The sequence below is a fragment of the Monodelphis domestica genome, chromosome 6 (assembly GCF_027887165.1).
Source record: "Monodelphis domestica isolate mMonDom1 chromosome 6, mMonDom1.pri, whole genome shotgun sequence".
NCBI classification, from domain to species: Eukaryota; Metazoa; Chordata; class Mammalia; order Didelphimorphia; family Didelphidae; genus Monodelphis; species Monodelphis domestica.
Genome location: NC_077232.1, coordinates 59,731,733 through 59,756,810, shown reverse-complemented (window position 1 = coordinate 59,756,810; position 25,078 = coordinate 59,731,733). Strand labels below are relative to the sequence as shown.

The following is a 25,078-nucleotide window of genomic DNA, read 5'->3' as shown; positions in this document are numbered from 1 at the left end:
AGTTTCATTGGGATAGGGTATTCCCTGGTAGGGCACCTAGATGGTGCAATGAATACAGCAGGAGCCAGGAAGACACAAGTTCAAATCTGATATAAGACACTTACTAGCTATGTGATCCTAGACAAGTCATTTAACTTTATTTGCCTCATCTGTAAAATGAGTCAGAGAAGGAAATGGCAAACCATTCTAGTATCTTTGCTAAGAAAACCCCAAAGAAGAAACTAAAAATAACTAAATGACAATAGCAAACTCCCCTCCCTGGAGGGGGAACTCACTCTACCAATACAGATCAGAACTTGCTCTATACTTAAAATCTCAAAAGTTTTCTATTCACTATCTCTTGCTCCTTCTCACCCAGAGTGTTATATTTAATAAATGCTTATTGAGTTGAATCTCAGAATGCAGAAACATTTTCCTTTGAGGAACAAGTGAACTTGCTTCTATAGAGACACCAAGCAAACAAGTGTTCAACCAGCATGCTTCAGGGAAAAAGGGGCCATTAGGTGGCCCAGAACTTGCAAGCAAAACTGATTGTGCATTAATACTTTATCAGACCAGCCACATTTTTAAAGCAATATCACTTGTCTTGGGCTCACCCTTAGTAATAGACTCAGAGTTGGAAGGTACCCCAGAAGTCATCAAATTCATCTCTTGTTTGAGTCAAAAATCTTACCAATACCTCCGACAAAGGTTTAATTACTCATATTTATAATGAGCTAAATCAATTGTACAAAAAATCAAGCCATTCTCCAATTGATAAATGGGCAAGGGAAATGGATAGGCAGTTCTCAGATAAAGAAATCAAAACTATTAACAAGCACATGAAGAAGTGTTCTACATCTCTTATAATCAGAGACATGCAAATCAAAACAACTCTGAGGTATCACCTCACACCTAGCAGATTGGCTAACATAACAGCAAAGGAAAGTAATGAATGCTGGAGGGGATGTGGCAAAGTAGGGACATTAATTCATTGCTGGTGGAGTTGTGAACTGATCCAACCATTCTGGAGGGCAATTTGGAACTATGCCCAAAGGGCGACAAAAGAATATCTACCCTTTGACCCAGCCATAGCACTGCTGGGTCTGTACCCCAAAGAGATAATGGACACAAAGACTTGTACAAGAATATTCATAGCTGCGCTCTTTGTGGTGGCCCAAAACTGGAAAACGAGGGGATGCCCTTCAATTGGGGAATGGCTGAACAAATTGTGGTATATGTTGGTGATGGAATACTATTGTGCTAAAAAGAATAATAAAGTGGAGAAGTTCCATGGAGACTGGAACAACCTCCAGGAAGTGATGCAGAGCGAGAGGAGCAGAACCAGGAGAACATTGTACACAGAGACTAATACACTGTGGTATAATCGAACGTAATGGACTTCTCCATTAGTGGTGGTGTAATGTCCCTGAACAACTTGCAGGGATCCAGGAGAAAAAAACACCATTCATAAGCAAAGGATAAACTATGGGAGTGGAAACACCGAGAAAAAGCAACTGCCTGAATACAGAGGTTGAGGGGACATGACAGAGGAGAGACTCTAAATGAACACTCTAATGCAAATACTATCAAGAAAGCAATGGGTTCAAATCAAGAAAACATCTAATGCCCAGTGGACTTACGCGTCGGCTATGGGGGGTTGGGGGGAGGAAAAGAAAATGATCTATGTCTTTAATGAATAATGCTTGGAAATGATCAAATAAAATATATTTAAAAAAAAATCTTACCAATAAAAATGATAACAACAATAACATGCATTTATATAATATTTTAATATTTTCAAAGAGCTTTTACAAATATCTCATTTCATTCTCACAATAATCTTGGGAGATAAATACTATTATTATCTCTATTTTATAGATGAGAAAACTGAGGCATACAGAACTAAAATGACTTGATCAGAGTCATACATCTTGTAAATGTCTGCAATTAGATTTAAACTCAAATCTTTCTGACTCCAGGCCCACTGGTCTATCCACTATGCCACTTAGTTGCCTCCAAAAAATGTCACTATGCCTTGAATTGAATGGTTAATAAATGCTTGTTGATAAAATGAATGAATCCCTGACAAGTGCTTATGGAGCCTCTGCCTAAAGGCATTCAGTAATGGGAAACTTATTCCATTGGAAGGCATATCACCTATCCTGTTTTCCCTTTACTGCTTTTGACTTCCCTCTGTTGAGTATTTCCAATTTGTCTTGTTTTTATCTTGTTTGTACATGTCTTTAAAAAACTCTTATCCGGGAGGTCCTAGGTTCAAATCTGGCTTCAGCCACTTCCCAGCTGTGTGACCCTGGGCAAGTCACTTGACCCCCATTGCCTAGCCCTTACCACTCTTCTGTCTTGGAGCCAATACACAGTATTGACTCCAAGATGGAAGGTAAGGATTTAAAAAAAAAAAAAACTCTTATCTTCTATACTAAGCATTGTTTCTAAGGCATAACAGTAATAAGGGCTGGGCAATTGGGGTTAAGTGACTTGCCCAAGCTCAGAATTGTCTAAGGTGAGATTTGAACCCAGGACTTCCCATCTCCAGGCTTGGCCCTTTATCCACTGAGTCATGTAACTGTCCCTTGTACATAGTTGTTTGCATATTGTGTCCCTCCATTTGACTATGACCCCTTTGAGAGCAGGGATTGTTTGTTTTGCTTTTTGCCTTACACCCCAAGCACTTAGCTCAATGCCTGGTACACAAGAGACATTTAATAAATGTTTAGTGATTGATTGGCAGCTCTCTGGAAGCTGAAAATTTTCTCTTTATAGTTGGACCCAGTTACAGTGGCACAAGGGGTCACAGAAAGAGGAAAAGGGATGCCTACCTATAAGAAATGAAGAATATAGCAGTGCTATCGGCCATAACTGAGGCATATGATTCATTATAGAATGTGATTAATTGCCAGATGAAGGGTATAGCCCATAGGTGATTGAGTAATTGTTCAAAAAACTCCTGATGAGCAGGTAATTAGAACAAGATATGTTCTGTTGGTTTCTATTGTTGTGGGGGATGAAAAATGGAGGCCAGGGAGAAATTGTACAACAAATGCATGGCACATAAAAAAGCAAATCATTGCATTCAGTTCAGCAAACACTGAGCCAGCCCTTCTCTGTTGAAGACTGCCTACTCTGAAAACAGCCTCTGCCTTCAAGGAGTATGGAGTCTATGTCCGGGTATAACGTACACAGCTAAGCAAATGTGGTTGGTGGTTCTTTGTTTTCCAAGAATTCCAATGACATGTCTTGACTAGCGCACAGATTGGATTTAAGAGAGGCAGAGTTGCCCTCACTCTCTCTTCCAGTGTCATCAAAGTACAATGATAAGACAAAAGTCAGGATGACTGAGGATAGCCCAGCATGCAGTAGTTGTCCTTGGTGTCTTTGATGTCTGACCAAGCTCTAAGCACTTGTTTTAGCCACCATCATAGTAGATGGAACAAATTGTTCTCATCTGCCCATTCTGTTGGGAAAAGTCTTCACATGCTTGGAGTAGAGACTCCCATAATTCCCTGTAGGTTTGAGATCTGTTGGTTATCCTCAACCTGGTTTAGCCCATCTACTGAAATGGTTTTGCCAGGTTGTGGCCAGTGCTCAAGCTCCAGCTTCTTGGAGCCAAAGGTGAGAGTTGGGTGATGTAACAGTTAAAATTTAGTAATATGGGGAGACTGAGGCAGGTAGAAATTAGCTTCTCTCTGCAAGGAGTATTATACTTTTTAGAGGTTTATTAAAGGTTAAAGATTAAAGAATATACAAGTAAGAAACATGTGCCTAGGCCAGAGGCCTAGACAAAATAACCTCACATCACAGAAGAGACGCCTCTATTCCAAAACAGAAGTCCAAAAGAGAGACCCCAAAAACCTTTGCCACCAGCTTAAATCCTTCCTCGATCTCGGCCCACCTCAGAATTCCCGTGAGATTACAAAACATTTTGAGGAAGTGGAGCAAAGGCTTGTGGGGATTGTAGTCCTGTATTCGAGTCTATTTTTTACAGTGATAGGTGGACACCAAAGGTGAATGAGCATCAGAGGTGCCAGTCCTCCCTGAACACTTCATATACTCCACAAATAAATAAATACAAATTAGCTTGAGGAAAGTGTGATGATAGAATCCATTCCCTAAGTTTGTTCTATGCTGCACCCCATTTTTTCATTCATATGTTGCGGGACTTAAGGGGCATGGTGGATTAAAAGTGTGAGGAAGATCTCTTCTCTCTCTCTCTCTCTCTCTCTCTCTCTCTCTCTCTCTCTCTCTCTCTCTCTCTCTCTCTCTCTCTCTCTCTCTGATTTGGGATTTCAGCTTGGGTATTTTTCTAGATAGGTGAGATTTTCTGTCCCCTTCATTTCCCTTTTTCATATATCTCCATTTTTATTAAAATTACATTAAGAGCTACTAATGGACTCCTGATTTGATAGTAAGTTTTATAATGGCAACCACAATATTTTATTAATATTACATTTAACAATTCTTATTTTCATTTATTTTTTAAAAACCCTTACCTTCCATCTTGGAATCAATACTATGTATTGGTAGGCAATGGGGGTTAAGTGACTTGCCCAGGGTCACACAGCTGGGAAATGTCTGAGGCCAGATTTGAACCTAGGACCTCCCATCTCTAGGCCTGGCTCTCAATCCACTGAGCTACCCAGCTGCCCCCCTTATTTTCATTTATTACAAAGAAGAGGGTACCTAATTATTGATGTGGGGATGTCAGGAGGATGGGTGAGGAGTAAAAAAGGGAGTAACTAAGAAAAGACCCTCCAGTAGGAAGCAACATCTAGGCTGAGCCTTCGAAGAAGTCAGGGATTTGAAGAGATGGGAAGAGCCCAAGGTGCCATGTTGAATATGGGAATACCCAGTAGAACAGTATAGTTGGGACATAGAGTTCCTAAAGGGAAACAATCTTGAGATAGAAATGAACCATAAATAAACTCTATTCTAGGCATTCACACTGGATATGCATAAAGGCATGGATTGAGACAGGAAATCATGAGGTATTGGGGAAGATGACATGACATTGAGTGCTGGACTTTGTGTCAGGATGGCAGGAGCTTGAATCCTGCCTGATGTCTCTTGCTAGCTTTGTGACTCTAGACAAGTAACTTTACCTCTCTGGACTTCAGTTTCTTTATTTGTAAAATGGGGAGGGAGTGTAAAGACTCTCTTGCTTTTAAGATCTTTTTTATCTAAAGATCCAAAATCCTATAATCCTATGTATTATGAAAATATAAGAAATCATTATTAAGAATGCCCAAGGCAGTGTCTGCCATATAATAGGCACTTAGTTTATAGACTAGTGACCAATTAAAAAAAAATAATTCATCCAGGGGTAATGCTTCAGTCTCCCACTAGTCATGTTCCTTTTCATATCTATGTAGTACTCTCTAGATGCTTCTGCTTAATGTGAAAATTTGGGTATTGTTTTACCCATCTGCCATGGAACTGCACCAAAGACTTCACGTAGCTGGAAGGGTTGGTTAAATTTCTAACCTAATCTACCAGGGAGGTCACAATGAAACCTAAAGTCTCTCAACCTTAGTTTCCTCATCTATAAAAGGGGGCTAGTAAGAGTGCCTACCTCACAGGGTTGTTGTGGAGGTCAAGAAAATTAATAAAGGATCAAATAAAGTCAAGTAGTAATAGTCAAATTAGACCAATGATAATAGCTAGTGTTTATGTAGTACTTTAGGCTTTAGAAAGTGTTTTATAGGGGCAGATAGGTGACTCAGTGGATTGAGAGCCAGACCTAGAGACAGTAAGCCCTGGATTCAAATCTACCATCAAACACTTTCTAGCTATGTGACCCTAGACAAGTCATTTAATCCCAGTTGCCTATCCCTCACCACTCTTTTGCCTTGGAACCAATATACAATAAGAATTTGAAGATGGAAGGTAAGGATTAAAATTTAAAAATTAAAAATCCGGGGAGCTAGGTGGCTCAGTAGATTAAGAGACAGACCTAGAGACAGGAGGTGCTGGGTTTAAATTTGACCTCAGACCCTTCCTAACAGTGGGACCCTGGGCAAGTCATTTAATCCCATTGCTTAGCCCCTACCACTCTTCTGTCTTGGAACCAATACACAGCATTGGTTCTCAGATGAAAGACGAGTGTTTATTTTTTTAAAGCATTTTATAAATATCATCTCATTTTATCCTTACAACTATCCTAGGAGGTAGTCATTATTATTACCTACATTTTGCAGATAAGGAAACTGAGTCACAGAGTGGCTAAATGACTTGCCCAGGCTTACATAATTGATAAAAGCATTTGAAACCAAACTAGCCATACTTGCAGTAGTATATAATGTGCTAGAATAGGTTAAAAAGGTACAAGACCACATAGGTCAGCAAATGGAAGAGCTAGCATGCAATCTCTGCCTCCAAATTTGACTGGAGGAGGTCATCCACCACATTCCTGGCCATTGCCTGTCCCCCTGATTTTTGTCCCATCACTGGACTTTGATGACTCTGGAAGAGAGAGTGAGGCCAATGACTACGTGCCACTCTGCCCCACTTAAACCCAATTCATGCAGAGATCAAGATGTCACCCTGTGATGCCACTGGTCCTCTGAAAACAAAGGACAACCAAGAAGAATCCCAAGCAAGGAGCAGAATGAGGGTCGTCTGGGCAGGGTCTGTGGCTTTCTCCTACAAAGTGCCATTGAGAATCTATGGCAGCCTCCCATCCCCACCCCTCCTGCCCCTCAGTGTCCTTCCTGACCAAAATTCCCAATGCACTTCTTTGCCAGAGTGTACACAGGTGTGCTCTATTTGTCCTGCCTGCAGGCTCCCGGTATCAACAGCGCATCAGCGACTACTACCCAGCGTGGGTTTATTGAGACAAACATGGCCAGGTTAAGGTGGCCCCAGGGCCGTGTGATCACGGGGCGCAGAACTCCAATAGAACACATTTCTGCTTTATTTCTTAAACAGATTCAGGCGCACAGGATGAGGCACGGCTCCTGCATGAATGGTTTAAGCTGGTCCTGGAGAAGAATAAATTAATGCGATATGAATCTGAGCTCTTGATCATGTAAGTAAAGAAACACAGACAACAGTGAGGTCTACGTGGGCTGTGGGGAGGAGGGAGGGCAGCCACCCCTCTGCTCAGGGCCCCTGTTTTCCCTCCTGATGCATGTACAGCCCTGATTGAGGCAAATTGCCACTTTATGTCTTGCATATCATATGCCTATTAGTGAGGAGGCTCTCCAGTTGTCCATTCCCGGCACCAAGGCTAGGACAGAAAGAGATTCTGCACAGTTATAATAGATGAAATAGCAAGCTTTCCAGATGGCATCTCTTGAGAGCGGAACATGTGGGATGGGAGTTGGGAGACCTGAGTTTGAATTGTTGGGTGCCCTTGAGCGGGTCCTTTTCCCATCTCTGGTCCTCTCTGGGATCTAGCAGTCTTATCCATGAAAGAGAGGAGCCGGTGTAGGCAAACCCCTGGCTTCCTGTGTCCACTCCCAGACTCTGGCTTGGCAATCATTCCTCATTGACCCTCTTTCTTTTTACATTTATGCCAACCAATCACACTGTCCTCTCTTGGACTTAAGACTGACCACTAGATGTGTCACATACACATGCAAAAAATATAAATATAACATATATATGCATAGTTCTGTGATGCATATATACATTGTGTATATATGTATTCAGGCAGCTAAATGGCACAGCAAGTATATCACTGGGCTTAGAACTCATTAGAATTATCTTCACAAATTCAAATCTGGCCTCAAACACTAGCTGTGTGACCCTGGCCAAGTCACTTATCATTGTTTGTCTCAGTTCCTCATCTTTAAAATGAGCCAGAGAAGAAAAAGGCAAACCACCCCAGTATCTCTGCCAAGAAAAATCCAAATGGGATCACTAGGAGTTGGGCATGACTGAAAACCAGCTGAACAACAACAACAAAGTGCAAAACTCCCAACATAGATACTTATTGGAACCATCAGAAGTAACTTGCCCTCTCTCTCCCTTGGTTTCCTCAACCTTAAAGTGAAGGGCTTCTACTCAAGGACCTTGAATGACCCTTTCCATTTTTAGATCAATGATTCTCTGAGGTCATTCCGTTTTCTGGGCTCAACAATTAGGAATTTTTTGTTAGGATTGTTGGGCTCCTACATTAAAGATTGGGTTTGGTCTGCTTTTAGTCTGTCAGCTTCTCTGGAAACTCCATATCCCCTTTCGTCCCAAGGAATCAACCCTGACTATAAGTATCAAGAATTGAAGACGTGAATTAGTGACTTCCCTATATCACTTCTCTGGAGATGGCTAGGGAATAACAACAGCTAATAATAGTAATATCCATATAAAGCCTTACAGTTTGCAAAGCACTTTATAAATATTTTCCTTTTTTAACAGATGAATAAACTAAGCCAAACAGATGTTAAGCAGCTTCCCTAGAGTCACAGAGTTAGTAAATATCTGAAGCAAGATTTGAACTCACATGTTCCTGATTTCAGGTCTACTACTTTACCTACCTAAGTGCCTTTAGAATGTGGGTCCAGGGGCAGCTAGGTGGATCAATGGATAGAGAGTCAGACCTTGATACAGGAAGCCCTGGGTTCAGTTCTGGCTTCAGACACATCCTAATAGTGTGACCCAGGACAAGTCACTTAACTGCCATTGCCTAGCCCTTACCTCTCTTCTGCCTTGAAATGGATATTCAGTTTTAATTCTAAGACAGAAGGTAAAAGTTGAAACAAAATGTGGGTCCAAAAATGTGAGGAAACTCTTATCTGATATTCATTTGGTCCTGAGAGAGAATTAGGAGAGGGAGAATGTTAGAGGTCAGCTCCTTCCTCTCATCTCTTTATATGAACTTTGGGCCCATTAGATATGGCCAGAACATAGTTAGAAAAACATTTGGTTGAACTATGGAAAGCAGCCACAGATAGTACAGCCCAGATGGGCATTTATCTTGTATTAGCAGGATAAAACAAGCTCACTTTGAAGTTAAGTATGATATAGACTATAGGTAACAGGACCAGAGTTTACGCACACCAATAATCCTGATAGACACTGGACTCTCCTAGCTTTTTGTGGAATAATTATTACTTATATTATTATAATATTATATTATATATAATATATATATATAACATAATATTATAATAATATTATTATGACTACATTTCCACTATTATCATTGTATCCTTTTTTAAACCCCTACCTTCCATCTTGGAATCAATACTGTGTATTGGTTTCAAGGCAGAAGAGTGGTAAGGGCTAGGCAATGGGGGTCAAGTGACTTGCCCAGGGTCACACAGCTAGGAAGTGGCTGAGGCCGGATTTGAACCTAGGACCTCCCAGTCTCTAGGCTTGGCTCTTAATCCACTGAGCCACCCAGCTGCCCCCTATCATTGTATTCTAATACAAGTGCTTTCCAGACATTATAGGATTTAAACCTAACACCTAACCTATTACATACTCTAGGACAAAGTGTGGTAGATTTGAAGTCAGGAAAAGCAGACTCAGTCAAAACATATTTGTTGAGCTTCTATTCTACACCAGGCACTAAACTTATAAAGAAAGGCAAAAGCCAGTCCCTGCCCTGAAGGACCTTTCAGTCTAATGGGAGAGAGTGATGTCAATGACTAGGTAAGACAAGGCAAATATAAGATAAATGGAAGGTCATCTCAGAGGGGAAGTCATTCACAACTGGAAGGCTTGGGTGGGTGGAGAGGAAAATGAGGAGATAGATAGGTAGAATTTAAGCTGAGTCTTGAGGGAAGCCATGGAAATTAGGGCAAAGAGATGAAAAGGGGGGACATTCTAGGCATAAGGGCCAGCCAGGGAAAAGGCTCACAGTCAGAGAATAGAAAAACCCCAAGTGCAGTAAGGGGAGAAAAGAATACTGTAAAGGTAGAGAGGTGCTGGGCTATGAAGAGTTTCAAATGCCAATCAGAGGACTTTCTTTTTAATCTGAAGGTAATAAGAAGCCACTGGAGTTTATGGAGTAAGGGGTTGACATGGGCAGACCTACAGTTTTATTTTTTTTAGTTCAATTTTATTTTTATTTTCAGTTCCAAATTTTCTACTTCCCTCTACTCCTCTCTCACCCATAGAGAATACAACAAGAACAATGACCATTATACATATAAAACCATGTAAAAAAAATAGATACACATTAGCCATGTCCAAAAAGGAAAAGAAAAAGAAAAAGAAAAAGAAAGAAAAAATGTATACGTCAGGTTGTACTCTGAGCCCATCTGTTCTCTCTCTGAAGGTAGAAAGTATTTTCCTCCAAACTCCTTTGGACTAGATTCAACCAATCTGGAGAGCAATTTGGAACTATGCTCATAGGACTCTAAAACCCTGGGTCCATCAATACCATTACTAGGTCTGCATGACAAAGAGATAAAAAAAGATTTATAAAAATGGGGGGAAATGACCAATTTATACAAAAGCATCACAGCTCTTTTTGTGGTAGCAAAGAATTGGAAATTGAGGGGTTTCCCATCAATTAGAGAATAACTGACCAAGTTGTGGTATGTAATAGTTATAGAATATTATTGTGCTATAAGAAATGACAAGCAGGATGATTTCAGAAAAATCTAGAAAGATTTTTCCAGAAACTGATGCAAAGTGAAGTGAGCAGAACCAGAAGAACATTATACATAGTAACAGCAATATTTATTGATGAATAACTTTGAATGACCTAGTTATTCTCAGCAATACAATGATCTGAAAGAATCCCAAAGACTTGTGAAGAAAAATGCTATATGCCCTCCGAGAAAGAACTGGAATCTGAATGTAGATGAAAACATACTATATTTCATTTTCTTTATCCTTTTTTTTTCCATTTGAGAATTGTTCCACAAAATGACTAATGTGGGAAAATGTTTCTGGTGATTATACCAGTAAAATCTATATCTGACTGCTTGCCATCTCAGTAAGGGAGGAGGACAGGGAAGGAGGGAGAGACAGGAGAAGGAAGAGCATTTTGAACTCTTAAAAAAAGTTAAAATTGTTTTTGCATGTAATAGAGGAAAAATAAAATATTATTTTAAAAACTCCTTTGGGAAGTGAAGGAAAATAGACAGGGAGACAATTTGGATGATATAACTTCAGAAAATTTATGTGGAAATTTATCATATGTAATTGGTAAAAATTTTTTTTTTAATATTCAAACTCCTTTGGAATAGTCATGGATCATTGTATTGATGAGAATAGCTGTCTTCCACAGTTGATTTTCCTTATAATTGCTTTCACTGTGTAGATTGTTCTCCTGGTTCTTTTTTTTTTTAACATTATTTTATTTGGTTATTTCCAAACATTATTCATTGGAAACAAAAATCATTTTTTCCCTCTCCCCCCCCCACCTCTCCCATAGCCGACGCGTGATTCCACTGGGTATCACATGTGTTCTTGACTCGAACCCATTTCCATGTTGTTGGTATTTGCTCTAGAGTGTTCATTTAGAGTCTCTCCTCAGTCATATCCCATCCACCCCTGAAGTCAAGCAGTTGCTTTTCTTAGGTGTTTTTACTCCCACAGTTTATCCTCTGCTTGTGGATAGTGTTTTTTAGATCCCTGCAGATTGTTCAGGGACATTGCATTGACACTAATGGAGAAGTCCATTACCTTCGATTGTACCACAGTGTATCAGTCTCTGTGTACAATGTTTTCCTGGTTCTGCTCCTCTTGCTCTGCATCACTTCCTGGAGGTTGTTCCAGTCTCCATGGAATTCCTCCACTTTATTATTCCTTTTAGCACAATAGTATTCCATCACCAACATATACCACAATTTGTTCAGCCATTCCCCAATTGAAGGGCATCCCCTCGCTTTTCAATTTTTTGCCACCACAAAGAGTACAGCTATGAATATTCTTGTACAAGTCTTTTTCCTTATTATCTCTTTGGGGTACAAGCCCAGCAGTGCTATGGCTGGATCAAAGGGCAGACAGTCTTTTAGTGCCCTTTGGGCATAGTTCCAAATTGCCTTCCAGAATGGTTGGATCAATTCACAACTCCACCAGCAATGAATTAGTGTCCCTACTTTGCCACATCCCCTCATTACTTTCCATAGCTGTCATGTTAGCCAATCTGCTAGGTGTGAGGTGATACCTCAGAGTTGTTTTGATTTGCATCTCTCTGATTATAAGAGATTTAGAACACTTTTTCATGTACTTATTAATAGTTTTGATTTCTTTGGCTGAGAACTGCCTGTTCATGTCCCTTGCCCATTTATCAATTGGAGAATGGCTTGATTTTTTGTACAAATGATTTAGCTCTTTGTAAATTTGAGTAATTAAACCTTTGTCAGAGGTTTTTATGAAGATTGCTTCCCAATTTGTTGCTTTCCTTCTGATTTTAGTTACATTGGTTTTGTTTGTACAAAAACTTTTTAATTTGATGTATTCCAAATTATTTATTTTGCATTTTGTGACTCTTTCTAAGTCTTGCTTGGTTTTAAAATCTTTCCCTTCCCAAAGGTCTGACATGTATACTATTCTGTGTTCGCCTAATTTGCTTATAGTTTCCTTCTTTATGTTCAAGTCAATCACCCATTTTGAATTTATCTTGGTGTAGGGTGTGAGGTGTTGATCTAAACCTAATCTTTCCCACACTGTCCTCCAATTTTCCCAGCAGTTTTTATGAAATAGTGTATTTTTATCCCAAAAGCTGGGTTTTCTGGGTTTGTTGTATACACTCCTGCTGAAGTCACTTACCTGGAGTCTATTCCACTGATCCTCCTTTCTGTCTCTTAGCCAGTACCAAATTGTTTTGATGACCGCTGCTTTATAATATAGTCTGAGATCTGGGAATGCAAGGCCCCCTTCCTTTGTATTTTTTTCATTGTTTCCCTGGATATCTTTGATCCTTTGTTCTTCTAAATGAACTTTGTTATGGTTTTTTCTAAATCAGTAAAAAAAATTTTTGGAAGTTCAATGGGTTGTTCTCCTGGTTCTGTTCACTTCACTTCACATCAGTTCCAACTTTCCTGATTTTTCTGAAGCCACCCCCTTCATCATGACTTACAGCACAATAATATTCTATCACATTCATATACTATAATTTATTCAGCCATTCCCCAATTTATGGGCATCTCTCTTAGTTCCAATTTTTTGATGCCACAAAAAATGTTACTCTAAGTATTTTTCTACCTTAGGGATCCTTTTCCTCTTTTTCATTTCTTTGGGATATAGACCTAGGTCAAAGGATATTCACAGTTTTAAAACTTTGGAGGTATAGTTCCAGATGGTTCTCCAGAATGTTTGGATTCATTCATAGCTCTACCAACAATGCATTAGTGTTATCTGTTTTCCTATATCCCATCTAGCATATGTCATTTCCCTTTTCTGTCATTTCAGCCAAACTAATGAGTATAAGGTAGTATCCCAGAGTTGTTTTAATCTGTATTTCTCTAGTTATTAATGATTTATAGCATTTTTGTATGACTATTGACAACTTTGATTTCTTCCCCTAAAAACTGTCCGTTAATATATCTTGACCATTTAACAACTGGGGAATGGCTCTTAGTCTTCCAAATTTGGTTTAAATCTTTGTATATTTGAAAAATGAAACCTTTATTAAAGAAACCTGCTAAAAATGTTTTTTTGCCCAGTTTCCTGCTATTCTTCTAATTTTGGTTGCACTGGTTTTGTTTGTGAAAAAAGCTTTTTAATTTAAGTAATGAAAATCATTCTTTTTATCTTCCAGGCACCTTTCTATCTTTTATTTGTTCATGAACTCTTCCCCTATCCATACATCTATGATAGGCAGACCTGAAAAAAACACTTTAGTAGCTGATTTGAATTTTAAAAATAGATATAATGATGCCCAGATGCAGCTGACTTAATTTAAAACTTGTGTGATTCTGAGCAATTTTTATCCTTACTTATCCTCTCTGAACCTTAGTTTTCCTTATCTATAAAATAAGAGGGGTTAGACTGAATAGCTTCTAAGGTTCCTTCAAATTATAGTCTTGTGCAAGATTGGAATTGGAACAATAATATAATAAATATATTATAAATTAAATTCTATATAAAATTAATATTTATTATAATGTGGTATGTAAATATAATATACAAATTAAATAGTAAATATAGTAATAAAATTGGAATAATAATAATTGCTAACTCAGAGGCTATTGTGAGAATCAGATGAGATAACACGTAATGGGCTCTGCAAACTTAAGGGATTCTCTCTATTGATTATTATTATTATTATTATTAAACAGCAAATCATCAAATTCTACAGATATTATGATCTTGGCCTCAAGTTAGTAATTATCAGACTCAGGATTTGAAATCATTTCTTCCTAAATCCAGCATTCTATCTACTAATACTGCTGACCAGAACTGTAGGCTTGATCCTTTTAGCTACCCTGGGGATAATGACCACAGGGGCAGCAGAACTTTCATTTGGGAAGTTTAGACACCAGCCACAGGAGGATGAACAGATGCTGTGACTAAATATTGATCTTGAAGTCATTCAAACTTTTAGTCTCTAATATTAATCAACTTTTACTATTTTTGTTTTTCTCAGGGCCCAAGAATTAGAATTAGAAGACCACCAAAGCAGATTAGAGCAGAAACTAAGAGAAAAAATGTGTATGGAAGGTAAGTTTAGACCCACCTTGAATGGAAAGAAGTGGGACCGGAGCAGAGAATTGAATTGAATTGAATTTTATTCAGAAAGCATTTATTAGTCCCTCTTATCTGACACTGTACTGAGAGCTGAGGATACAAAGGCAAAAATGAAACAATCTCTTAACAATCCCTTATGAAATTATCTTAGAGAATTTACATTTGGATGGGGGGGGGAGCTGTACTTACAGGAGGAAGAACAGAAAATATACACAGATAAGTAAATCTTGTAATGGGTTTATGCAGAGTGAAACCAGGTTGGAGATTATCTACTGTGTTCAAAGGACTGCCTCTCCATTGGCCAGTCTATCCCATTTTTCATCCAAACTAATTTGGGGGAGGGGAAACACAAGCAATAAGGCAGAGATGATCTGGACCCCCTTGCCCCATAGGGACTTTGAGTCTAGAACATGAACTGAGTCTAGAAGGGAGCTGGGCACTCCCAGATATAAAGAAGGAAGAGCATTGTGGGAATAGGAAAGAACCAAAACAAAAGACATATGTAGCATTATATGGGAAGAGTAAGTAAGGAGGAGTAATGTTAAATGAGTCTTAAAAGATATGGTTGAAGCCAGATTGTGAAAGGCATAAAATGTCAAATAGATGACTTGATATTTTATCCTGGAGGCAATTAGTAGTTGTTAAGGCTTCCTAAGGAAGAGAGTAACCATCCGTCAGGGCTCTAAGAATATCACTTTGGCAGCCATGTGGATGGTGTCTTGGTAGCAAGGAAACCCATCAGGAGTGGTCCAGCTAAAAGATGATGAGGGGACAGATGTAAGAAGTGTGTGTGTGTCGGGGGGGGGGATGTTAGGATCAACAAGACTTAGTAATTGATTGGTTATAAGGGTTGAGATAGAATGAAAATATCAGCCATAATTGAAGTCTTAAAGCTGGGTGATAAGAAGGATGCTTGATACCACAACGATGAGGATGTTAGAAGGAGCAGGAGTTTCTCACAGTGAATGGATAGGAATAATGAGTTCCTTTTCAGACCTGTGGAATTTAGGGTGTCCCATACATGGGTTATCCAAGTGACCTGGGGGACAGCTAAATGGTTCAGTGGATTGTCTGGCCTAGAGACGGAAGGTACTGGGTTCAAATCTGACCTCAGACACTTCCTAACTCTATGATCCTGGGCAAGTCACTTAATTCCCACTACCTAGTCTTTACCTCTCTTCTGCTTTGGAACCAATACACAATATTGATTCTAAGACAAAAGGTAAGAATTTTTTAAATGACCCAGAAGAGATTGCCAAACAATTTATCAGCCAATCCTACCGCCCCTTGTCATTTTCCTTTTCTGACATTTTAGCCAAAGGATAGAGTTCAATTCACTACTGTCCTACCTCCCTTTGTCCCACCTAGACTGTCTCAGACCATACCCACATGTTTTATTCTGGTGCTTCCAGACTAGCCAGAAAGGAGTCCCCCAAGTCTCTAGATTTAGCTAAGCCAAAGAAATGAGAAGTCAAGTTTATCCCAGACCCCTGGGCTAGGACAGAGCCTCCCAGCAGCCTATATGAGCTGTGCTAACTTCTCTAGAAAGAGAGGAGCTGTGCCTGGGAAGCTGGTATGGTCAGAAAGCCGTGCCACTTCTAGTCTCTGCTACTCCTCTAATCAATTAGCTAACAAATATTTAGTAAGCATTTCTTTTATGTGCTAGGCATTGTGCTAAGCCCTGGAGATACTGAGAAAGGCCAATACAGGGAATAGTCATTCTTGAGCACTTGGCAATTCCTGTCTGGGCTGCTAGGTGGCACAGTGAAAAAGGTGCTGGTCCAGAAGTCAAGAAAACCCATCTACCTATTCAAATCTGGTCTCAGATACTTCCTAACTATGAAAGTCAAGTCACTTCACCTGTTTGCCTCAGTTTTCTCATTTGTCAAAAGAGTTGGAGGAGGAAGTGGGGAAAAACCCTCCAATATCTTTGCCAAGAAAACCCCAAAGAGGCCATGAAGAGTTAGACATGACCGAAAACACTGAATAAGAACAATAATCTGGCAAAGGATAGCTTTCACAGCCCCACCTCAAATCACACAATGGCTTTCATTCCTTTGTGTCTGCAAATGGTTGTATATATAGTATAGTAGAAAGAGTACTGGGCTTGGAATCACAGTTTGATTTCTAGCTACTCACTACCAATATGACTTTGGTCAAATCGCTTCCCTGGGCCTCAGTTTCTTTATCTATAAAATGAAAGAGTTGTTCCTGATGACCTATAATACCTCATATTCTTATTCCACAAGAAATGAATGCCAAAGACTTTACTAAGAGATGACTATGTTTTGTGTACTAAAGTACATATGGTATGAAGCAAGTAAGTAATAGAGTACATTTCATGGATTAGCTTTAAGAGGCAAAGAGGAGAACTTATATACAAGCCCTGGGGTTGGCTTCATTAGGTAATCCAGACTCCCAGATGACAAACCCTTGGGATTACTTTAGCCAAGTGGGTTTCTGACAGATGGATCAAAGGCAGATTGTACTTCAGGGAAAAAGCAGTCCACTCAAAGGTAAACTCTCAAACCCAGGAATCACTAACTTCTCCACAAGATTAGGATTTCCAAGGAAAAATGCCAGAGCAAAGATCCTCTTTCCAGCTCGGTCAAAACAGGAGAAAGAAAGTGACCATTAAAACAGTCAGACCCCAGAATCTTTCCCCCCTAAGGCTTGTATCCAAATTCTCCTCTTTTCCTCTTAAAGCTAATCCATGAAATTTACTCTATCCCTTACTTATTTCCTACGGTATATACAGGCACAAACAAAAAAAGCAAGGCAGTCTTGCCCTAAAAGAGCTTTCATTCTAATATGGGAAGACAATACAGAGAGGAGTGGTATACTTCCAAAGAGGGATCCTGTGATCCTGGCTCTTTAGCTAAAGCACTGAGGCCAGAGACCAGATTTCTGTAGCCCTCCCAGTCTTTGGAAGGTTGTTATTTCCATCCTAGTAAAGACCTGGCTTGGATTTCTATGTTACCCTTTCCCACAAAATCTAGGTCAGTGGAAGGAGACACTTAGCAGAGTGGCTTTACATAGGAAACATTTGATGAATTCATGTTGAATGAATGAATGAGAAGACCCTGAGGACCTCTGAGGTTCCTTCTATGTTCCTTAATCAGCAGAAGGGGTAGGGATTTTTAGCTTTTTTTGTATGTCATAGACTCCTCAGGCAATCAGGTGAAACCTTTGGACCCCTTCTTAGAATAATATTCTTTTAAATCCTTACCTTCTTTCTGCCTTAGAGTCAATACTATATATTGGTTCCAAGGCAGAAGAACAGTAAGAGCTAAGCAATGGGGATTAAGTGACCTGCCCAGGATCACATAGCTAGGAAGTATCTGAAGCCCGATTTGAACCCAGGACCTCCAGTCTCTGGACCTGGCTCTCAGTCCACTGAGCCACCCAGCTGCCCCTAGAATAATATTTTTAAGGGTATGGTATAGTGATATAGAATACTGGGCCTGGAGTCAGGAAAACTCATTTCTCTGAGTTCAAATCTGACTTTAGGCACTTACTAGCTATGTGGCCCTAGGCAAATCACTTAACCTTATTTGCCTTATAAGCTGAGAAGAAAATGGCAAACCACTCCAGAATCTCTGTCCCCAAAAAAACCATCCAAATGGCACCACCAAGATTCAGATACAGCTGAATAACAACTGAACAACAACAAGGATTACAAGGAAGCTGATTATATTGAGATATAATTATAAAAATATTTTTAAATAAGTTTACAGACCCTCAGTAGTCTATCCATGGACCGCATGCTAAGAACTATTTGCTAGGGGCAGCTAGGTGGCTCATTAGAGAGAGAGAGAGAGAGAGAGAGAGAGAGAGAGAGAGAGAGAGAGAGAGAGAGAGAGAGAGAGAAATAGAGAGAGAGAGAGAGAGAGCAAAATTTGAAGGTAGGAGATCCTGGGTTCAAATGTGGCCGTAAATATTTGCAACTGTATGGCCCTGGTCATGTCATCTAATCTCAATAACCTACCCCTAAATGCTTTTGGAGCCAATACTAAATATTGATTCTAAGACAGAAAGTTTAAAAACAAAACAAAACAACTTGTTGCAAGAAGAATGGAGGGAAGGAAGCTTCAGAGCAGTTCTTAGTGAGAAGGGACAAATGTGGGGAACAGACAGGGTGAAGGAAATGAATCGGCAGAAGGAGAACTGAAACCTCAAGAGACAAGCAGACTGCAAGGAGAGGGATGAATACAAGAAAGAAGATGATTTAAACAAGGCAGACCTTGAAACTGAAGGCTTATGGGATGCTCCTCAGATTGCACAGAACTAATGTCAGATTTATATGCCTGGATACTGAGTTTAATTTGCTACAATACAATTTGGTAAGAGACATACTACTAAAAATCATTTAGCCATACTTTATTTTGAATTCCTTACTGAGCATTCATAGCCATACTCTGGTCACATATGGTCCCTGCTTAAATGCGGTAGCTTTCAATTAGGCTGTATTAAAAAAAGAAGAAGAAGGAGCTGATTGCAAGGGGAAGGCAGCACATACTAGGACTAGATAGTATTGCCTATGACTTCCTTCATGCACTTTAAGGAAAATATCTGATCCTTCTTGATTTTTTTGCAGCCTTCCACACAGCCTCAGCTGCCCCTGGAGGTCTATGGATTCAATGCAAAAATTCAACTTTATAAGTATTTATTAATTATCACTATGTACTAGGTGCTGGGGATACAAATTTAACAGTCAGTCAGTTAACTAGCATTTATTGTGTCTACAGTGTGTCAGGCACTGGCCTGAGTCTTGGGATACAAAACTAGATCACGAAAAACAGTTCCTTCTCTTAAGGAGCTCGCCACTAAATGGAGGAGGCAAGATGCAAAGCCCTATAAATAAAGATATAGACAGGACACATAAAAGGCAAACTCAGGGGGAAGACACTTAAATTAAGGAGAACTGGGAAAAGCTTCTGAAAGATGGTGGGACTTCAGCTGAGACTTGAAGGAAGCCAGGGAATTTAGGAGGAAGAAATGAGAAGGAAAAGCATTCCAGGCAGGGGAAACAGACAGGAATTAAGAGACAGGAGATAGATCATGTGTCTGAGGACCAGCAGGGAGGCCAGTATTACTATCACTTTGAGCGTATTCTTGCCCTCAAAGCACTTATACTCTACTTGGAGATGGGAGCAATGAAGACCATGTACACACATGTGTGTTTATATATATGTATACACATATAAAAACACACACACCCAAAGAAAATTCAGGGAGCAGAGTACAAACTGAGAAAATCATTAGCTGTCAACAGTGGGATTGATTCATGGGCTTATGTCTATTCTTGTTGGAATTGAAGCTGTCCAATGCTCAAGATGCCTTAGAGTGTCTCCAGCTGTTAAGGATAGTTCCTCCTGCTAATTTAATTTCCTGTTTACTGAGTGACAAGAGACCCTGGATCAACAACAAAGAATGTAGTTATTAATAAAATAAACACTGGTTGATTTTACCTTAGGTGATTTCTGTCCCCCCCCCCCCTTGTTTCCTTAGAGAGCGAAAAAGACGACAGCATTCGGAATGAGGAACAGGAGATTTTCACCAAAATGATGAGAGTGATTGAGCAGAGAGACAGACTGGTAGATTCCTTAGAGGAGCAGAGAGTGAAAGAAAAAGCTGAAGATCAACACTTTGAAAATTTTATGTTATCTCGAGCTTATCAACTCAGCAGATCTTGAAGAAATACCGGTGCATCCCAGTCACTTGTGGCAGCTTGAGGAGCTTGTGGATCATAAAAACAATAAGTTGCCTGATGAAATATGGTTGGGGAAATTTATGGTTTATGCCCCAAGGGGGTGAAATTTAGGGGACAAAGACCACTACACCTGTAGCCCTTTTGGCAACAGATGAACAACTGAGCTCAGCACCCATAACAACTATAACCCTAGGGAATCTTTTTCCTACCACTCCCCCACCCCTGAGACTGACATCACAGGTCCTGGGATAATTAATACTCTTCCCAAAGATAGATTTTCTTTTCTTTTAAAAAGAATAACAGCATGGTAGAGCACTCAATTATGTTCTGAGAGGCTGGGTTCAAATTATGCCTCCAGCACCTAGTACCTGTGTGAATTTGGGCAAATGAATTCATCATTCCAGGACTTAGTTCCCCATGTATGCATAATGAAAGAATTAGACCATCTTTTTGAGGCTTCTTCCAACTTGAGATCTATGATCTTATCATGATGATGATAACAAGTAGTCTAATCAGATATTTAACAGCTCTCCTAAAGATTACCAAGGACCATTTTGAAAATGTTGGTCTTGTCACCTGATACTCTGTTGCTCTTTCCATGGAGTACCTGTGCCTGGAGAATGGGCATCATCTCTCATCCCTGTGGAAGTGACCCCCACACTTGGGCTTTATTGTTACGCTTAAGATTTTTCTTTCTTAATCCTCTAATATCATGGAGGGGGCTCCCTGTGCTTTAGCATTTTAAAAGAGACTTTCCCCCCCATCAATTTATCCTTATTTGCCTTTTTTTGTATGGGTGAACTGTTTCCAAATGTCAGAAGGAAGCTCCACTGGTTTAGAGATTAGATTACTATTTAAATTGGGTTTCTAGAGAAGGAAGAGAAACCCCTTCGCCTACTGATTACACAAAGCAAACATCCAGTATAGCAGGTGTGAATTCAATCTAGGGTGGGTTTAATTTACCAGGTGCATTTGCAAACCCTAATGTAATGTCCACAAGGGATGTACTTTTAATACAACATTTGAGTCCTAATTTTGTCCAAGTCCCAAACTGTTACTTAATACTAGAGGGATTAACATCTTTGATGAAATGTTATGGGCTTAAAAATGTCTTGCCTTTGGGGAACTCTATCTGGTAGGGTCCTGAACATGAAAAGGCAAGTTGGAGAATGATTAGGTCTTCCTAATTCATGCTTCTCTGGGGGTTTTTATTGACTATCCTTGATAGAAAAATAAGAGAAACCCTGATCATGGGCATTAATGGTCCAGCTCCTGTTTGGAGTTGCTGCTAAAATATGACAATCTAGGTCCAAGTTAGTGTGAATAATGGGTCTCTTCAAGTGGTCACATGCATTTGAATTCACACTATTCAAAATTATAATTATATAAAATTAAGTAATTGGTTGCAACCCAATAGATGTATTCAGAATGAATTTGAAGACTAAGACTGCTTGAGAGTTGTTATTCCCTCTAATTGATATAGTGGACTTGCCCACTCATGCATTTTTCATGTCCAAATTCCATTTGATTTAGGAAGTTTCCTTTAGTGGTTGGTATTAAGGCCATGTGGATTTGGAAGCAACACCTTTGGATCAATCAGAAGATGGTGATGGTTTCCCAACACAATAGGATCCCTTCAAAGAACTGTTTGTACTTGGCCAGGAAGAAAGTCACCAAGTCCCGGATGTCTCTGTTGCTCAGTTTGACCAAAGGTTTTGTTTGTTATTAGGTAAAAGGTGCTTCTTTCATCATATCTAGGACTTACGGACTATGCAACTTGACTTAATCTAATTTTAAAATCTTCATAATAAGCTAATCTGTGAAACTAATCTCTTTGTGTCTATGATTGCCTAAACCACCCCAACAGCACCTTATGTAGAAAAGGGAAAACTGTCACACCGGCTAAAGCCTGGCCTTCGTGCCATAGGCTCTCTTTCACTGAAATGGCCCATCCATTGTCTTGGTATTCATTTAGACACACTGACATTCTCAAGTCTTGAATCCCAATTTATCCATAGCATATATGGTAATGTTCTCAAAATCAAGGCTTTCAATGTCTTTTATTATGAATCAGGCTTGACCCTTGCTCTGAGAGCTGCAAGATAGCCTACTGTCCTCATGATAAAAAAATGATCTAGGTTCAAAAAATTCTGCCTCAGAAAATTACTAGATTTTGATGCTGAAGTCACTTAAACTTTTTGAACCTCAGTTTACTCATCTATAGAACTGGCCTAATAATAACCATAGCACTCATCTCACAGGACTGATGTGAAGATCCAGTGAGGTTATATATATATAGTGCTTTGCAAACTTTAAAGTACTACTACTCTTAAAACTTAAAACCCCACTAAAACTTTTGGGACACCTTTTATATTTATGTATCTATTTATTTGTATATTAGGTGGTCATAGGTAATAAAACTTCCCTAATACTCTGCTTTCTGTTTTGTCATATGGTGAGATATGTTTTTATAATAGTGCATAAGCTATTGAATTGCCTAAGGACTATAGGCAATAGGTTTTTTGACAATAGTACCTGCTGCTTGTGTAGCATTTTCAAGCTTGCGGAACATTTTGCGTTTATTAAGCACCTACTCTGTGCCAGACATGGTGCTAAGCACTGGGAATACTAAGAGAGTCAAAGGACAATCCCTGCCTTCAAGGAGTATAATAATCTAACAGGGGAGACAACAAACAAACTGATATGTATAAACCAGCTACATATAGGATAAATTATTGTTTGTCTTTTGTTTCTTTAAAAAATGTTATTTTAAAAAGGTTTTTTCCAGATTATGTTGATATAATTTTTAATAATTGTTGTCTGATATTTTGCAATCCATGTTCTCTCCCTCCCTCCTATTCTTCCCTCCTTCTCCAGGATGACAGGTAATATGATATAGATTGTACATGTGTTATTATACAACCTATTTCCATGTTTGTCATGTTGTGAAAGAAGACATATCACTTACACTTGAGAAAAATAAAAGGAGGAAATAAAATGAAGAATGGTATGCTTCAGTCTGCATTCAGATTCCATTGGTTCCATCTATGGTGGTAGATAGCCTTTTCCATCATGACTTCCTTGGAGTTGTCCTAGATCCTTACCTTGTGGATAATAATTAAGTCATTCACAATTGATCACCATATATTATTGCTGTTACTGTATACAACACTCTCCAGGTTCTGTTCACTTCGCTTTGTTTGCATCACTTTGTGTAAGACTTTCCAGGATTTTTGTGATCATCTTGTTCATCATGCCTTTTGCCACTGGTCTTTCATTTTGAAGAGGGATGATATCTTGACTCAAGCATGAATTGGATTTAAGTGAGGCAGAGCTGCACATAGACATCAGCCTCATTTTTTCTTCCATAGTCATTGAAGACCAGTGGCCTAGTAATGGCCCTGGATGACCTTATTATCTTTTACGTCTGAGCCAGTACTTACTTCAGCCTCCTTTATGGAGATTGGAACAAACTGTTCTCATTCCTCCTTCAAAACTGGAGGCGCAGCTCTGAAAAAGGACTCAGCATGCCCTCACACCAGAGATGCTAGTCCTTGCTGAATACCCCATAGACCCCATAGGATAAATAGGAAGTAATTGAAAGAGGGAAGGCACTAGGATTTAGATGAATTGGGAACAGCTCCTAGAATTTTAGTTGAGACTTGAAGAAAGTCAGGGAAGCCAGGAAGCAGAGATGAAGATGCCTTCTTGGCAAGGGGGAACATCAAGATAAAATGCCTAGAGCAGAAATTTTAGTTACTTGTTCAGGAAACAGCAAGGAGGCTAATGAATCCAAAAGTATGTGAGTGGATAGATATGAGATAGAAAAAGACTGGAAATGGAGGGTGGCAGGGGGAAGAGTAGGTTATAAAGGGCTTTGAACACCAAACAAGGGATTTTGTATTTGATCCTAGAGACTATAGGGAGCCACTAGAGTTTATTAAGTAGAAGGTTGACACAGTGAGACCTACACTTCAAGAAAACCACTTTGTTGGTCTGAATGAAGGATGGAATGGAGTGGGGAATGGAGAGGTGATGAGGACCTGCACTGAGTGAGAGAATCAGGGGAGAGAAAGTGTATTTGAGAGATGATGTAAAGGTGAAATTGATAGGCTTCAGTAAGAGACTGAATATCGGGGTACCTGCACTGAGGAGTGAGAGAATCAGGGGAGAGAAAGTGTATTTGAGAGATGATGTAAAGGTGAAATTGATAGGCTTCAGTAAGAGACTGGATATCGGGGTGACACATAGTAAGGATCCAGGATGACTCCTATGTATCAAGACCTGAGGAACTGCCAGATCCCTATAATAATAGAAAGTATAGTTTGGGGGGAATATATAAATGGTCAGTTTTGAACATGTTGAATTTAATTTTTTTTTCTGGACATTCAGTTCAAGATGTCTGAAAGGCAATTGGAGATGCAAGACTAGAGGTCAACAACAAGATTAGGGCTGGATAGGTGGATTTGAGAATCATCAGACTAAAAATGAGAATCACATTCATTGAGCTGAGGTTACCCAATGAAGTGGTATAGATGGAAAAAGGAAGGGAGCCCAGAACAGAACCCTGTGGGATACTCACTGTTACTGAGAGTCACCTGAACAAGAATCCTGCAAAGGAGACTAGGAAGGAACAGTTGCATACATAGAAGAACGAGGAGGGGGCGGGGCAGAGCCAAGACAGCAGCTTAGTTTCAATGAAAGTAGAAATCACTTTGATAATCCTTCCAAACCAATCTTTTAAAAGCACCTCAAAATGACAGGAGTTGAAAACCA

The 25,078-nt window shown here is 39.5% G+C and overlaps 1 protein-coding gene across 9 annotated transcripts in view; it reads left to right on the top strand.

The window, feature by feature from the left end:
- Positions 1-23,301, top strand: part of MICAL2 (microtubule associated monooxygenase, calponin and LIM domain containing 2) — a 272,089-nt gene extending 248,788 nt beyond the window's left edge. For all 9 annotated transcript variants that reach the window (XM_056802064.1, XM_016423435.2, XM_056802061.1 and 6 more), the window contains 3 exons: positions 6,925-7,024; positions 14,489-14,562; positions 20,101-23,301. In XM_056802064.1, coding sequence (XP_056658042.1) covers positions 6,925-7,024; positions 14,489-14,562; positions 20,101-20,285 — 359 coding nt within the window. In that variant the 3' untranslated portion in view covers positions 20,286-23,301. The remainder of the gene's footprint in view (positions 1-6,924; positions 7,025-14,488; positions 14,563-20,100) is intronic.
- The last annotated feature ends 1,777 nt before the right edge of the window (positions 23,302-25,078 follow it).